The sequence below is a fragment of the Falco punctatus genome (genome assembly GCF_963210335.1).
Source record: "Falco punctatus genome assembly, chromosome: 8".
NCBI lineage: Eukaryota > Metazoa > Chordata > Aves > Falconiformes > Falconidae > Falco > Falco punctatus.
The window spans coordinates 5,865,591-5,881,457 of record NC_137588.1 but is presented as its reverse complement, the minus strand read 5'-3'; the positions used below and the strand labels follow the sequence as shown (position 1 = coordinate 5,881,457).

General features: G+C 54.8%; 1 protein-coding gene across 3 annotated transcripts; it reads left to right on the top strand.

Annotated features, from left to right (window-relative positions):
* The first annotated feature begins 1,956 nt into the window (after nucleotides 1–1,956).
* On the top strand, nucleotides 1,957–15,805 carry ITGB2 (integrin subunit beta 2). Of its 3 annotated transcripts, XM_080400726.1 has the most exons (17): nucleotides 1,957–2,137; nucleotides 6,974–7,063; nucleotides 8,610–8,676; nucleotides 8,999–9,087; nucleotides 9,383–9,566; nucleotides 9,739–9,909; nucleotides 10,126–10,367; nucleotides 10,697–10,852; nucleotides 11,053–11,148; nucleotides 11,288–11,377; nucleotides 11,706–11,846; nucleotides 12,104–12,288; nucleotides 12,983–13,227; nucleotides 13,488–13,707; nucleotides 13,855–14,060; nucleotides 14,168–14,334; nucleotides 14,616–15,805. In XM_080400726.1, exons 3-17 carry the CDS (start codon nucleotides 8,613–8,615, stop codon nucleotides 14,679–14,681), a joined length of 2,322 nt encoding a protein of 773 aa, XP_080256852.1. In that variant the 5' UTR covers nucleotides 1,957–2,137; nucleotides 6,974–7,063; nucleotides 8,610–8,612; the 3' UTR covers nucleotides 14,682–15,805. The 3 variants fall into 3 exon arrangements, with proteins under 3 accessions (XP_080256852.1, XP_080256853.1, XP_080256851.1); XM_080400727.1 differs by lacking the exon at nucleotides 6,974–7,063; XM_080400725.1 differs by lacking the exon at nucleotides 6,974–7,063 and having other exon boundaries at nucleotides 8,580–8,676.
* The last annotated feature ends 62 nt before the right edge of the window (nucleotides 15,806–15,867 follow it).

Sequence of the window (15,867 nt, the reverse complement as noted above, 5' to 3'; positions counted from 1 at the left end):
ATAAAAATCATTAAAAGAAAATAGAAAAAGGAATGTTTAACAGCTTACAATGCTTACAGTGGGGCTGGGGAGCATACACGCTACAACTTAAGGATGCTCACCCCCTTCACCTGCGGCAGGCTTAAACATCAGCAAGGAGAAATAAGATGCAGAAACAAAAAGACATCCTCTAAAAAAAAACAGGAAGTTGTTCCCAAATCAGGAAGTATCAAAGATTAAAATGTCAAGCAGGTGAAACCCACACCCGAAGCAGCATGGGATTTGCAGGCGCCAGAGGTTAGCAAGCAGGAGAGCATGTACACGAGCATCCTCACACTGCCAGCTCCAGCCCTCACTTGCTTCTGCTTGGACATGTTGGACATGTGAGAGCACAGACACGGCGTCAGGAGTAACTACTCATTGGCTAATACATGTAGTAAATAGCCAGGACTCAGGAGCTACCAGGCTAAACAGTGATATGCTGGAGATAGGGCACGGCTACGTGTTAAGGGTCCCCAGGGACAGTGCTTTGCTGTGGATGTCCACTCCAGGCCAAAGCTGCAAGAGGGTGTGAGGAACAGCTCGGGAGGAACTGGGAGAATGCCAGTGAGTTTCAGCTTTGGGCTGCAAGGACCCATAGCACACCCGCTCTGCTCCCACCGCTCCATCCCAGCCTTCCCACCCCTTTCCCTCGACCTTTTGTCAGTGGGAGCAGAGCGGTTTGACAAAGCCAATGAAATAAGAGAAAAGAGCAGCCTGACGAGGGCCTTATGCAATACAAAAGGAAAAATTACTACAACTCATCTCACTCAAGCATACTTCCTTCCCCCAGATCTGCAACCGGCAATGCTGGCAGGAAGCCCCACCAGCTTTCCCAGCTTCATGTGTCCCAGCCTACCTGGGCCAGGGCTGGGAGCTGCTCTGCAGCATCCAGCTGTAGCCACCTGGGCTTTCCAAGCAGGCTGTGCTGGGCACCCCAGCTCCCAGCAGGCTCATCCCTGGGCTCGATCCCCGCCGTGTCCCACGCCAGCCAGGCGATAGCTGCTGCAGCGCTCCCATCCTGCTGCAAGCGTTGCTTTGATGCTTTCTCACTACACCCAGTGCCTGGCTGTGATGAAACCAGGCCAGAGCTCTGTTGTCATCCGTAATAAACACGCTAACCCATGGAACATTCATCAGGGCTCAGAATTTTTCTGCTAGTTTTCTGCTAATTTTTCTGCTGATTTTTATTTGCTTGCTGCAAAAATAAACCTGGCTCCATAAGCGTGAGACAGCAGCAGGTGAACTGCATTGATGTCTTTTAAGGTATTATGGTCACTCAACATTAGCTAGCTGGAAGGGGAACCTATAAAGCAATTAACAAAAACTTCACATTAATTATCTTTTTTAAAAAGCTACAATCCTGTATATTTTCTAAATTACTTCTATTTTTTACTTTAATGCCCTGAGGAGATTAAGAGATATTTGCCAGGAGCCGGCTCCTCTCTGCTCAGGGAAATACTGTTTGCGGGTAGGAGGGGTTATTGCAGTCTGCACAACAAAATTTGAAGGCTGCTTCAAAAAACAAACCACACAGCTGTGCCATAGTGAGAATGGTGCTGGCACCCTCTGCCAAGCGAGGAGGCCTCCCTACCCCAGCAGCGAGCCCAACACAGAGCCTGGGGGGAGCCAGCTCCCCTTCTCCGCACCCAGGGGCTACCCATAACTCCCAAAGGAACCAGTTTCCCCCCCCTGCCAGCTTAATTTGCTCACTGGGGGACTGATCCAGGCCCTGGCAGTTCTGTGAAAGGTTAAAAGTGGGGCAAAAAGGGCGAGTTTTGGATAGAGTCCCTACCACGGGTGCAGCGGGAGGGTTGCAGACCCCACGGTGTGGCCCAGGGGGGAGATGAGCCCCAGCCCTGCAGGGTGGGATGCTTCGGCAGGGCTTTGGCCAGCCTGAGTGGGGCTGATTGGGTTGGGTGGGGAACGCCCTCACACGGTCACCGCTCCAACTTCCTTCTTTCTGCCCCAGCCGACTGTACGACAGAAGTAGGAAGGAAGGATTGGGGTGCATCGCAAGGCTCCGGATGCCCAGCTGCTTTTCCCAGCCAAGCCTGAGAAGCTGAGACCATCCTCGTCCCAGCCCCAGCACGGGACGGAAGAGAGGGCTTGATGCGAGGCAAGTACAGCATCTCCATTTTCTTTGCTTCTGTTCCTCCTTTCTAAGGGGGAAGCAGCCCAGGCGACAAGGTGGTTTTGTAACTCTGGTGTTTCCAGTGAATTTGTTTTATAATTCCTGATCTAAGCTCTGGCTGCTCAAGTCTTTAGACAGGTTTCAGGCAGTTTGGCGCAGTGTCCTTGCCACATGCAGCACACTGTGGCTGTCAGCCTACGCAGCCTTTGTAGGGGCAGCTTGCCTGGTCTGTAATGGCTTTGCTTTGGGAGTTGGAACCGCACGTGGTTATCAGGGGGAGGGTGTCAGACCCCCCCAAAATACCTTTTGTCGCCACCCTGCAGGCCTGGAGGGCAGAGCAGAGAGGGTGCAGTGTGCTCCCCCTGCACCCTGGCTCATGGCGCTGGGAGCGCAGCCATGTCTGGGTGCCCGCCGGCAGCACCAGGCAAGCGCCAGGGCAGGGGGGCTGTGCCGGCTCTCCTCCTGGGACCCCCCTCTTCCTCATGGGATCCTGACAAGCACCCACCGCCGGCTGCAGGATGTGATGGTGCGGAGGGGAAGGGGGAGCTGGCGTGGTGGCATGGCGAGAGACTGGGGGGATGGCTGCCAAGGGGGGGCTTAGTGGGGTGCCACTGCCAGCATGCTGGCACAGGGACCTCCCTGGAGGTCTCAGCACCCTGTGGGCCTAGGAAAAGAGCTGGGAGAGGGAGTGAGAGCCTCGCTGTTCTCATCTATCTATCTGTGTGCTGTACACATCAAATACTCTGCTGATGACCATTGAAAATGCCTGGCAGTGGCAGGCAAGGCAGCAGTGGCTGCGGGCAAGCTAACCCCAGGTAAAGGAGGCCCTTCCCAAAGTCTCTGTGGCTTTTGGATGCAGGCAAAATGCAGGGCATACCCCAAGTGACAGGGAAAGCAGCCAGGTTTCTGTTTCCAATGCTTTTTCGAATGCCACAGCCCCGGCTCCATGCCGCCCAGGCAGGTGAAAAGCAAACACATGAACACTTGCAGAGGCGTCATGCTCTGCGGCCGGCGTGGATGCCTGTATGTGGCTTCTGCAAGGTGTGGGAAGGCTGTAAATGGTGCATTTTGCTGTTATGGCTGTCACATCCTGCTTCACACGGTGGTTTTGCGCTTTTTCTGTCCTCATCTCGGTCCTGTTTCAATCGCAACAGATCTCAGCGTGCTGGAGAGCACAGCGCAGGGTGATTTATTTTCTCAGAGAAAGACGTAGTCGAGTTGCCACAGGGATGGTGGTGAGAAGGGGTTCCTCCTTTGCTCCCCACGAAGCAGGAGCTCTGCCAGCTTCAGGGGACAGGCTGTGGGCAGGTCTCTGCTCAGGCCAGGGACTCTGTCCTGCATCTCTGCCAACCCAGCAGCCACCACAGCATCCCTGCTGGGATCGGCCAAGGGGTGATGCCCACTGGAGATGAGACATAAGAAATGGCTTCTCTGCTCTTAAAACCCCCAGACTACCCAGGGCAGGGCAGCTGGCAGGGCTGCCCCTTGCTACTCAAATAGGGCTCTCACCCAGGGAGACCCAACAGCACAAACCCCCACCCTCCCGGGACAGGGTGAGGGTCCCACAGGTGCCCAGGGACTTTGGCGCTCAGAGCCAAATGGGTGCCACAGAGCAGGGGCTTGGTGCGCATGGGGGAATGCTCATCCCACACACCTGTCCTCTGCAGGAACTGGAGGCTTCTGGAAGGAAATATATATAAAATATATACTTATTTCCTATAATAGAACATAGGAAAAAATATATATTCCTTTTGTATCTATTAAAGTAATTATATATATTTATATATTTTTTATATTTTTCTGTTATTTTTATATATATATATATAAATACATATAGACTGAGTGTGTATACATATATCCTGAGTGTGATACTCCGCACAGAGGGCGTTTTAGCCAGCAGAAAGCCCTGCATATGGCTGTGTGCCTTGATGGGAGCTACTTGCATCGCACAACCAAACAATGGAAGAAATGGCCACAAGCCAAGGGACATCCAGACTCCCGTCCTTGCTGTACCCTGCTCCTCTCATTTACCACCCGAGCATGGGGGCTAGGGCAGCCCAGAGCTGGGGGGGAAGGAGCAGCACAGCTGGGTGTGATACCCGGCGTCTCTGTCACAGCGTGATGGTGACGCAGCACCGGGGATGCTTGGGAGTGTGGAGGAAGCACCCAGGGGCACCAAGGTGGAGGCATTGACACTAGTGGCACCTCACCATTACAGGTGGATGGTGCAGATGCCCCAGGAGTCCTCCCGGGATGCTGGGCACCAGAGCATGTCCTCCCATTTTGCAGGAAAACAGATGTTTAGCAAAGCACTGTAAGGGCAGTTGAGGCTAACAGGCTGTGCTGTTGAACACTCATCTTATTTATAGCAACGAGACCTCTGCTAGCATCAATACTTCCCCTTCTGCCCTATTTATAAATCGCAACTCACTCCTCCATGCTGCACAGCAGCCTGTCCATCCCACTGACATCCCCAGCACCCTGAGGAACTGGCATGCCCCAGCTCTGCTCCCTGCCCACACGTGGGACAGCACTCAGCCGTTCCCTCGTGCACCTTCCCCAAGGCTGCCTTCACCTTTCCTGGCTCGCAGACCCTTCAGGAGCATCTTGCCCTGCCAGAGCCATGCCAAGGATACAGCATACAGCAGGCGAGAGTTGCTCCATGGATGGAGTGCCCTGGTGGCTTCTGCAAAGGGCTCCTGGTGAAGAAAAGCCCTGGTTCCGAGCCACCCAAGGCATGTGGTGAGGAGATCAGTGCTCAGGGCCCAGGGGGACCCCACTCCTGGGGTGCAGCCTTCTCCCCGCGATGCCACCGTGCAGCCCTGGCCAGGGAGCAGAGCCCGGTGGCAGCACACCCTGTCCCTAGCCAGGGCGCTCGCTCTCAGCACCTCGCTCCCCACCCCAGGATGGAGGTGGTTGTAAAGTTCTGCACTTATGCTCCTTCACACCCGGGCAGGAGGATGGACTGCATGCATCTCTCTGCATACCTTAATTTATGGAAAAGAGGAAAAAGACACCCCAACATCCCAGGCAGAACACACTCAGGAAAACAGCATCCAGGACTGGTGGTGGCAGTGCAAGTGTGGGACTGAGCGGAAGGGATCGTCAAGGCGGTTGGAGAAAACGCTGCTGAGGCTCATGTCTGGGCCCTGCTAATGCTGAGAGTCAGATTGAAAACCTGCTGTCCCCTCCTCCGAAAGCTGTAAGGAGTCAGCCAAAAGCAGAAGCCCCGTTTGTTCTCTTGGGAAGTCACCCTACATCATGTATACACTCATCCACTCACACAGCAGTGAAAAATTTCCCTCCACAGCAGAAGACAAGAAATGGTGAGCTTGCTTCTGCTCTCTCCCCTAGTGTGAGGGTGTGCCTTACGGGCTTGCAACATGGGAAAGAAACAACTTTGGGGATCAGAGAGACATCTAAACCCAGCCCATGAAACAGACCCTGCACTACATAACTCAATAGCAGCCAGAGCTGGAGGTCTGCCAAGGTTCCCACTTTAGTTCCGGGTTTGGGGAGCTTTTTTAAAACCTAGTTTTAATTGCAAACTTGCTTTACTTTATGAGATGCGCCTGTAAGCACGAACCTCTAACCTGCAGCCAGGATGAGAAGCTTTTAGAGCCTTGGTCCACCCCGTTGCTGCCCCACACCTTGGCATGGCAGCTGGAATTAAACACTTGGAAACATTGGGCAGGTGGGATGGCAGGAGCTCATCCAGCCTATGAGTTTGTGTGGGAACTTCTAGCTTGTAGAAGAGCTGGAGCCTAATTATGCACATTTAGGGTGTCAGTCAGCTCCATGAAACGAAGGGCGGGAGGGGCTCTTCTCTCCTGCCAGCAGCAGAAACTCTTGCTGGACAAAATCCTGTTTCCCTGACCCCGGTTTTTTTGGAGGGTTTTGCAGAAATATGAGCTCAGACTATTTTCAGCATCCCTGGGGCACTACTAATTAACTAGACATGGGTGGCAAAGCAGATGCAAGCAGTGATCAATAACAAATGAAGAGCATAAGTATAGCTGAGAGTGCAGCAAATGTGGTCATGCTGGAGCCAGCTGTGCCTCGGAGTGCGATGCTGATCTTGGAGGACCTCTCAGGTCCTGGCACTGGTCACCAGATGCATCCTGGGCACAGGGCACCACGGATGAAATGAGAGTCATTTCCCAGAAAGGTGATCCCAGGAGTGTCCAGCAGGGATCTGGTGTCCACTCTGCCTTGATAAGGGCTTTTACTGTTAAGATTTATTTATTTCTTTATTAACTTTAAGAGTTTCTACCTGTTGTATGCAAGCTCAAACAATGCTAGCACAATTTGGAGGTGGCAAAAACGTGTTGGGCCAGCTAAGCATGGCAAGCGTGTCTCATGCAGGCAGGGTTGTTGCAGCTGTGACGACTAAGAACTAACCAAAGCGGACTGTGGTGGTAGAGGGAGACGTCCAGAGGATGTCTTTGTGAAAAAGGGCTCTGTCCACTCAGAACAGGATGGTTGTGGGCCAGACACAGCAGAGTGTGCTCTTGGGCCACGTCACCATGAGGGTTTGAGTAACTGCAGATGTGCCTCCTGTTGCCTGTGCAGCTTGCAGCCCAAGGCTGCAGACCTTCACACCCAGGTGGCCCCTGTCCAAATCACTGGTGGCAACCAGCCTTAGCTGTCCTGCCACATCCCCGACTCGGAATGACAGCTGGGCACCAAACCTCGCTGTGCTAATGTCACTGAAATGACACCTGTCAACATACCTAGACCTTTTTTTGTGGCCTCGAGAGGAGACCATACCTTCTTTCAAGGCTGACCACTGTCATCCTTTGCTTGTCTGGTATCTTGCAGACATTGGTGAGCCGAGAAAGGACATCCTGACGTCTCAGAAGGGGATCTAAACAGCCCTGCATACCAACCTGGCCACAGTGCCCTTTGAAGGTTTCCCATGTTTCTATTTCACTCTGAGCTGTTAACCTGGCAGGTTCACAGGAGGGGGTGATGGTGCTTGGTGAAGGTGGCAGGACCCAGGGAGTGGCTGGTTGCTTGCTCAGGGCAGCGTCAGAGCTGTTTCAAAACCGATGACCTTTTTTTCAGCTGTTGTGTCTAATACTGATAAAAAGGGCAATGTTTGTTGTTGCTTCGAGCTTTCTTATTCCTTTTTCTTCTTCTTACAGATTCCTCTTTTCTCACTTCCCCATGTGTATCCATGTTGCAAGGCCACTAGTCTGGTGCCTTTTCCTCCAGGGCTGTACCGGGGGCAAGGCGTTACGAGAAATGATGGTGTTAATGACCATGATCTCATTGACACCACAGGAAGAACACTGAAAGACTACTCCCGGAGAGTGATTTAGCCAACTTTACGGGTAGCATAAATTTCTGGGATCAGGAGATGTGCTTTGGGGCAAGAGGCGAGTAGTGTGAGCCACTAGAACAAGCACTGGGAGAACGTGCTTGTGAAGGACAGGGTCTCCATCATGCTCTGAAACGCTGGTGTAACTGAGGTTAGCAAGCGCCTGTGGGGTTTGGGGTGCTGGGAGTCCTCCCCTGCAGGCTGGTAAGAAATACACAGCCACCTCCCCAGCCCTGGGCTCACAGCCCCCACCCATGGCATCACGTCCTGGCCCCCCTCCCCTGAATCCACCACCCCCTCCTTCTTCCCCACCCTGCGCATTGTGCAAGAGCCAGCCTGGCGGTTGCCACACCAGCAGGCTGGCCCTACCACGCGGTGCGAGCCAGCCTCTGCGCTCCCCTTGGTGACAGGACTGCAGCTGTCCTAGGGTGTCGGTCACCTGTGTTGGGATGTGGCATACCCTTGCTTGTTGGGATCCCTCAGCAGGAAATCTTAGATTAATTCTCTACATGAAATATTTCACTTCCTTGACGAATCGGTTAAATGTAAACCAAGTAGTAATAGACTTTTTTGCCATGTATCTAGCACACGATGCTAGTTAATCAATAGAAACGTTTTTCTGTTAATTTTTATTCCAGTTCCATTCAAATATAGCTCAATGCAGAAGCTGAAAAAACTCACATCTAGTAAAAACTAAGTGCAGTTGTTGAGATTTTCCAGTGTCTCGTAGATACAATCATATAGGTTGAAGGGTCTGGATAAATACTGCATCGAGCTTTGCAGCAGTTCAGCTGACCGCAGAGCAGTACAGTGCAAGTTCCTGCTCTGCTGACTTCCATCTGTAGGCCAAAAGCTATATTTATTGGAAACCAACTTATTTTTGTAAGAGCACACAAGCACCCACCCTGAGTCAGCCCACGCACCCGGGGTGCCCTGCCCTGGCCCTGGCTGCCCGAGTCCCCCGGCTGCCACAGCGTCACCTCTCAGGCTCTGCCCACAGTGGGATGGCTGCAGGAAGGGCACGTCCCCCTGGGGCCGCTGCCCTCTGCGGCCACTTTCTACAGGGTTCAAGGGCTTACCTTCCCTGTGGCTGCCGTGCTTCAGGTGGTCACAGGGATGCTTTTTGTCTTACAGAAAATGTTGTGTGACTGCTGCCTCCGGCTACCGGTGGTGACCTGCGTGCTGCTGCTGGTGGTGACAGGTGAGCCAGATGTGCCCTTCCTCCCAGCACCTTACGTGGGCTGTGAAATAGGGGGGGAACACAGATGCTGCCCAGCAGTAGGGGGAATGTGGCATTGAGAGGTGTGCAAGGGCTAGATCCTGCATTTCCCAGGAGCTGGAGCTAACTCAAGGCAGCCCAGCTGAGGGGCAGCAAGGCAGGTGAAGGACCCTGCCAGAGTCCCCAGCCTGGGTTTTATAGGCAGGGTTGGCTCGGGGTGTCAGAGCACCCCGTGGCTGCTGTTGCTGCACACCGGCCTCCCCCGAGCACCTCCCATACCAACTCTGTCTTCTCTCCATTTCAGCCTTTGCCATGGAGTGCCCCAAGATCAAGGTGGGGACGTGCAAGGACTGCATCCAGTCTGGTCCCGGCTGTGCCTGGTGCAAGGAGCCGGTAGGTCCATGCAGCCTCTGGTGCTGTCAGTCCCCAGCAGCCGGCTAACAAGCAGCAGGATGGTCACCCTGCCCACCCGGCTCTGCCTGCGGTGGAGGGGGGAGACTGTATCTGGGGAGGGTTTCATGTCCTACATGGTGGATGGGGCCAGGAAGGAACTGTCAGACAGCACCCTTCAACCTTCCTTTCTCCATCAATACCCTAGAGATCTGGTTTGGGACCTGGGTCATCTTGTAATGAGCTCATTCACATCCTACTCCTCTGATATTTTCCCTGCTGGTGTTGCAACACGCAGAGTTTCACCAAAGCCGGTGAGCCAGACTCCATCCGCTGTGACACCGTCGAGCAGCTGCAGCAGAAGGGATGCCCACCCAACAAGATAGAGTTTCCAGCCAACGTTATTACAAGAACACAGGACAGTCCCTTGAGCAACGACATACAGCTGACTCCCCAGGAGGTGCACCTGAAACTGAGGATAGGTACAGTCTGCCTGGCGTTCCCGGTTCCTCTCACCCGCAGGCTCAGCTGGGACGCAGCAGCATGTCACAGCCCACCTTCCTTCCCATTTTCTTTAGAAGAAGAGGAGGATCCCAGCTGGGGGTGGGCTATGGGGTAAGGTGTGAAGCTGGTTCTGACATCCCTGTCCCGCAGGCCAGCCTGCTATATTTGAGGTGAAGTTTCGCCGCGCCATGGGGTACCCCATTGATCTCTACTACCTCATGGACCTCTCCTACTCCATGTTGGATGACCTGGAGAAGGTGAAGAAGCTGGGAGGGGAGCTGCTGAGGGCATTGGAGAGCACCACCCCTTCTCGCCGCATAGGTGAGCCTGCCTCCGGCATGGGACCCCAGCACAGCTGTTTGCTGCTGGGAAGAGCCACGGGGCTGGAGTGGGACACAGGCAGAGTCCTCTGCCAGACTGGAGAGTGTGCCAGGGCAGGGGATGTGAGCACATGGGGGGCAGCAGATTGTCCATGCCATGTGCTATGGGCATGCTTGCTGGTTCTTGCCCCTGACACTGCAATCTTGGATGCCCTAGGGTTTGGCTCCTTTGTGGACAAGACAGTGCTGCCCTTTGTGAACACGCACCCCGAGAAGCTGCAGAACCCCTGCCCCAACAAGGACGAGAAATGCCAGCCTCCCTTCGCCTTCAAACACATCCTCTCGCTGACCGACAATGCCAAGCAGTTTGAGAGCGAAGTGGGGAAGCAGTTCATCTCGGGGAACCTGGATGCCCCGGAGGGGGGGCTGGACGCCATGATGCAGGCAGCAGTGTGCGGGGTGAGTCCCTGCATCTGTCCCGCTGCCGGCAGCTATGTGCAGGCATGAGGGCTGTGACCTGCGCTCACAGACTGTCCCTCAGGAGGAGGGTCAGCTCTCCAGGTGGGCTCTGGAAGCCCATCGTGGGTAAGTCCTGATTCAGCAGCAGGGCAGGTTACTCGGGGGTGGGGGGTGGGTATGAGAGAGCATCTTACTCCAGAGCCTCCTGACCCTGCTCTCCCCCACGCCCCCTGCCCCACGCTCTGGCTGACACAAGACTTTGGCAAAGGCCGTACCATGCTCGCTGGCACTGTCCCCCCAGACCAGCCAGGTGTCCATGCCACTTGCAGGACTTGATCGGCTGGCGCAACGTGACCCGCTTGCTGGTGTATGCTACTGATGATGGCTTCCACTTCGCTGGTGATGGCAAACTTGGGGCCATCCTGACCCCCAATGATGGCCAGTGCCACTTGGAGGACAACATGTACAAGAAGAGCAATGAGTTTGTAAGTACCCAGAGGCTGCTCAGCAACTCTACGCCTTCAGTCTTGCTCCCCCAGGCAGAAAAAAAAAAGTCACATAAAAAGGCTGTGGCTGAGACCACAGTGTCACCATAATTGCCATAATTTGGGCCATGAAACACAAACTGTCACCCTTCTGCTGGAGGGGGAGATCGTGCTGAGTGCGGCATCCCTCTCCCACCTAGGACTACCCGTCTGTTGGCCAGCTGGTCCAGAAACTTGCCGAAAACAACATTCAGCCCATTTTTGCTGTCACCAGTAAGGTGCTGGATGTTTACAAGGTAAGGAGACTTCAGATGGTCTAGGTGCCTCCTGTCCCTCCCCAGGAGGACAGAAACATCTGTGCATGTCCCATGCCACTGCCCCCTGCTCTGCCGTCACACAGGGGATACCGCTCACCTCTTTGCTCTCCGTTGGCAGAAACTCAGTGAGATGATCCCAAAGTCGGCGGTGGGAGAGCTGAATGAGGACTCCAGCAACATCATTGAACTCATCCAGGTGGCCTACAATGTAAGTGCTGGAGGAGGCTGTGTTCCGCCTGTCTGGCAGGGCTCGGAGCAGGGAAAGGTTTCCATCCTCGCTGTCAGAGAGCAGTTGGGACCAGGGCTTTGAGTACAGGACATGCTGAGTCCCTCTGCCCACAACAAGCAAGAGGTTCCCACCTCTTCATTGCCATCTCCTGCCTTTCCAGAAGCACCCCATGCAGCTGAGACCCCAGCCAGGGGTGCTCCCTGCCCCTATCCCCTGGGCTGGAGGGAAGCCCTGACCTGCAACCCCACACCCCCTTGCTTTGGTCTCCTCTTGGACTGATGGTGCTTTCTCCACCATTTCCCTACAGAACCTCTCCTCGCGGATCATCCTGGACCACTCCACCCTGCCAGATGTCCTGGAGGTCAAATATGACTCCTTATGTAGTAAGGACAAGGTCACCTTGGATGAAGAAAGAGGGCAGTGCGACAATGTCAAGATCAATGATAAGGTTCGTTCCCCCGTACCGGCAACACCCCACAGCTTGTAAGATTCCTGCTGCCCATCCTGTTTAACGGCAGGAACCCAGACAGTTGTTCCAGGCTTTCTATTTGCATGGATTTCATGCCAAGAGCATGCAAAAATGCTGCGGGATGGGGGAATCCTCCATTGTGCTGGACGTGTGTGCGCTCAGCCTGGGGCCACCTTCCAATTGCTGAAGTTAACCTGATGGCATCTGGCCCTTCTTTTTTTCACTGCACTTTCTAGATTGTCTTCAAAGTGAAGGTCACAGCCAAGAAATGCATCAAAAGACAGTCCTTCACCATCCGGCCTCTGGGCTTCACAGACACCCTCACCGTCCACCTGGACAGCAACTGCGACTGCAACTGCAACGAGCAGCCTGACCCGACCGCCTGCAGTGGGAAAGGCAGCGTCGTCTGTGGGATCTGCAGGTACGTGCTGTCTGCCCAAAACGCTACTTCAAACACAGCCAGAGCTGGGAAGCTGCTGCGAGAGGGCCCTCAGGCTGAACCGAGGGCTTGACTCTGCAGCTTTGCACCAATTTTCTTATTCAGAGAGGTGGATTATGTCTGTGGAGGCAGGGGACACAATTAGCATTCTCTTGTGTTGGTGGAGCCTCTGCTGCTTTCCTAAGGGCATCCACCCACCCATCTATGCAACTATGCACCCATCCATCCACCCACGCACCCATCCACCAACCCACCTACTGAGCAGACAGTTTTCTGCAGAAATCTCTCAAACCCCCACTTTCTGGTCTGCAGTTCACACAGGTCTTAAAGCGCAGTTATTGCTTCATGGACCCTCGGTGACAGGAAAAGGAAAACACTGGGTTTCCTCAGGAAATATTCTGATCTCCTTGGCAAGGGTTTGAAAATCATAAGTGTAACAATAATTTCGGGGCAACCGTTTGGTGTTGTAAATACGACGGGGGGAAAACCAGCATTTCTCAGGTTTCCTCCCAGTCGGTCACCCTTCTGCAGCATGGAGTTAGCACCAAGACGTTGTGGTTGGGTTTCGGTGAGGCTGTCCCACATCTGCTCCACTTTGGCTGAGGTCTGGGCTGTTCGCGTGCCCCACAGCACTTCTAGCGGCTGCTGACCTGGGCTCGCTTCTCTCCGACTGCAGCTGCAATTCGGGATACACGGGGAAGAACTGCGAGTGTGACACCAAAGGCAAGAGCAGCAAGGAGCTGGAGAGCAGCTGTCGGAAGGACAACAGCTCAGTCATCTGCTCGGGGCTGGGGGACTGCGTGTGTGGGCAGTGCATCTGCCACACCAGCGACACGCCCAACAAGCATATCTATGGCACCTTCTGCGAGTGCAACAACGTGAACTGCGAGTTCTACAATGGTGCCCCGTGCGGCGGCAGAGGTCTGCATGATGGGGTCTCCACCGGGGCATGGTTTCGAAAGGTTAAATCCCCAGGGAGATGCTGCCTTTCCCTGGCAAAACCCAAGACGTGGGTGGGTTTGAGGGTGCTGGGCCCCACCGCACCAGCCTGCAGGACATCCTTGGTCATCCCATGGAGGGTGGCACGGGGAGCGTGGGGTGGGGGGTGTTTTCCAAGCGTGGGCAGAGGGTGATGACCTGGCTGTCTGTAGGATCCTGATCTGAAAGATGTTTCCCCACAGAACGCGGGTTATGCGACTGTGGGGTGTGCAAGTGCATGGCCGAGTACCAGGGCAGCGCCTGCCAGTGCAAGAAATCAACAGAGGGATGCCTGAACATCCGCCGCAACGAGTGCAGCCACCGCGGGACCTGCCACTGCAACCGCTGCCAGTGCCAGGAGGGATACCAGCCCCCCTTCTGCCAGGAATGCCCCGTCTGCCCCTCGCCCTGCGGCAGATACGTGTGAGTGATGCGCACGGAGATGGCACGGGGGGCTGCGGGGATGGCCCCCACCTCCCAGGCGGGTGCAGGCGAGCCCTGCCTGTGGCCAAAGCCAGGCGAGAGGACCTCTGCCCCTGCAGAGGTGAGCTGTGTCTGCCTGTTTTGCAGCTCCTGCGTGGAGTGCAAGGCCTTCCAGAGTGGCCCCTTCGAGAAGAACTGCTCCCAGGCCTGCCCCAACATCCATGTCACCGAGGAGTTGACGGAGGTGAGCAGGCAGTGCAGGGAGAAGGACTCTCAGAACTGCTGGATCTCCTTCCACATGTTCCAGGAGGATGGTGACGAGATATACACTGTCACTGTCAATCCTGAAAAAGGTACCCCAGCCCTGCTCCTCTTGCCCCGCTGCAGGCAGGCTGCCAGCTCTGCCACGGCAGCCTCGCTGGGGGCCGCAGCCGGACACATCTCTCTGCCTGCCCCACAGAGTGCCCAGAGCCTCCCAACATTGCGCTGATCGTGGGCGGCACCGTCGCCGGCGTGGCCCTCATCGGCCTGCTGCTCCTGCTGATCTGGAAGCTCCTGACAGAGCTGTTTGACCGCCGGGAATACCGCCGGTTTGAGAAGGAGAAGTCCAAGGCCAAGTGGAACGATGTAAGAGAGCCCGTCCATGGCACTGGAGCGTGCCAGGATGCTCATGTACATGTGGTGGGGACACCTGGAGGGGACAGCCTCTCCAGAGGCAGCCGTGGCAGGCTGAGCTGTCCCCTCCAGCTGCTTTCACAGCCTGGCTGGGTTTTGCGGGGGGCTGAAGCAGCCTGTGGGCTTTTCTGCCAACGCTGTCTGCGCTGCTGACGCTGGGAGGGGTGAGGTGGGTAACTGCTGAAAACCCGCTACAGCACCACAATGTGGGCCTCTCACCTCTCTCCCTCCAGGCTGATAACCCCCTCTTCAAGAGTGCCACCACCACGGTCATGAACCCCAGGTTTAACGGGCAATGAAGCAGTGACACCTGGCAGCGCTAGGACCTGCCACTAAACAAGGAAATGCCAAGCTACAGAAATCCCAAACTAAGGCTCCCACCTCCTCTCCTTTACCCTGTTGGTTTTTTCCCCTTCTTCCAAGAGTCCACCAGCACATCGGGTGCTGGCTTAGGGGCTGCACCACGCCTGACTCCTGGCACAGTGCTCGACGGTTGGGTTAGCGGAGCAGGGAGAAGGGGACAGACACAGCTTCACCACGGATGGGACTGCAGAGCAGGGCACACCCAACAGCTCCTGTACCGGTTGCTGACCATCTCAGCTCCTGGTGCTAACTTTGCCTTCTGGCAGGAGGCTCGGACACCAAGCCCCAAAAACAGCTGAGTGCACAGGGTGCTTCCAGTTTTCATTTGGAGCGGGGATTTCAAAGCTGCCATTTCCCTCCTGCTCTAGCAGGATCTGCTCCCAGGCTGCTCAGTGCCTTCCCTGCTGCACTGGTTTCCACCACTATGTTTGCACTAGTTTCTCAAGCACTCGCTGCCAAGTTGGATGTGGAGGGCCCTGCAGGCTGGTGGTCTGCTCTGGAGGTTGCAGTGAGCACTTGTACCCAAAGATAAAGAGCAGCTGAGGAACAGGCACTGAATCTTTTTTTCCAAGCCATCAGCTGATTCCTGGTGTCACTGCCCTTTCAGACCTACCTCGGGCAAGGTTCTTCTTGGGCTACTGCAAGCTTGCTTACCTCTACCTTGAGCCTTCTGCATGACAAGGAGCCAAAGGAGCAATTGTTTGGACTCTGAGATGTCGGCACCAAGCACGTGAAACTGCCTGCTGCTCAGAGCTGGGCCACAGCTCCTTCCACCACCCCCAGAGTGAGAGCTTTTTCCTGCTCTGCGAGCACATCAGACATGCCAAGGGCCAGGTATGCAAAAGGCCTGGCAATACTGGAGCATCTCCGGCTCAGCACTTTTCCAAACCGTGCACAGCAGCTAATTGCTCTTACACTGTGGAGTCATTGCCGTGAAATAGCAGTACAATTCCATATTAGCTTTAAGTTTGGGAATAATTTGCAAATAGCTGTATTATGTCAACCTTCATTTGCTCTCTGAACAGGTTTAGCATCAATAAAAATTAATATATAAAGTAAATACATCTGTCCTACTTAGAATCAGGTGCAAGAGCAGCAGCTGAAGTGTTCATTGGAGAAATT

Bases quoted from the DNA above. Each gene is read 5' to 3' on its own strand.
- ITGB2 (XM_080400725.1), top strand. From the start codon at position 8,592: ATGCTTTTTGTCTTACAGAAAATGTTGTGTGACTGCTGCCTCCGGCTA. The intron at 8,677-8,998 runs GTGAGCCAGATG...TCTCCATTTCAG, and splicing joins GCTGCTGCTGGTGGTGACAG to CCTTTGCCATGGAGTGCCCC. The intron at 13,708-13,854 runs GTGAGTGATGCG...CCTGTTTTGCAG, and splicing joins TCGCCCTGCGGCAGATACGT to CTCCTGCGTGGAGTGCAAGG.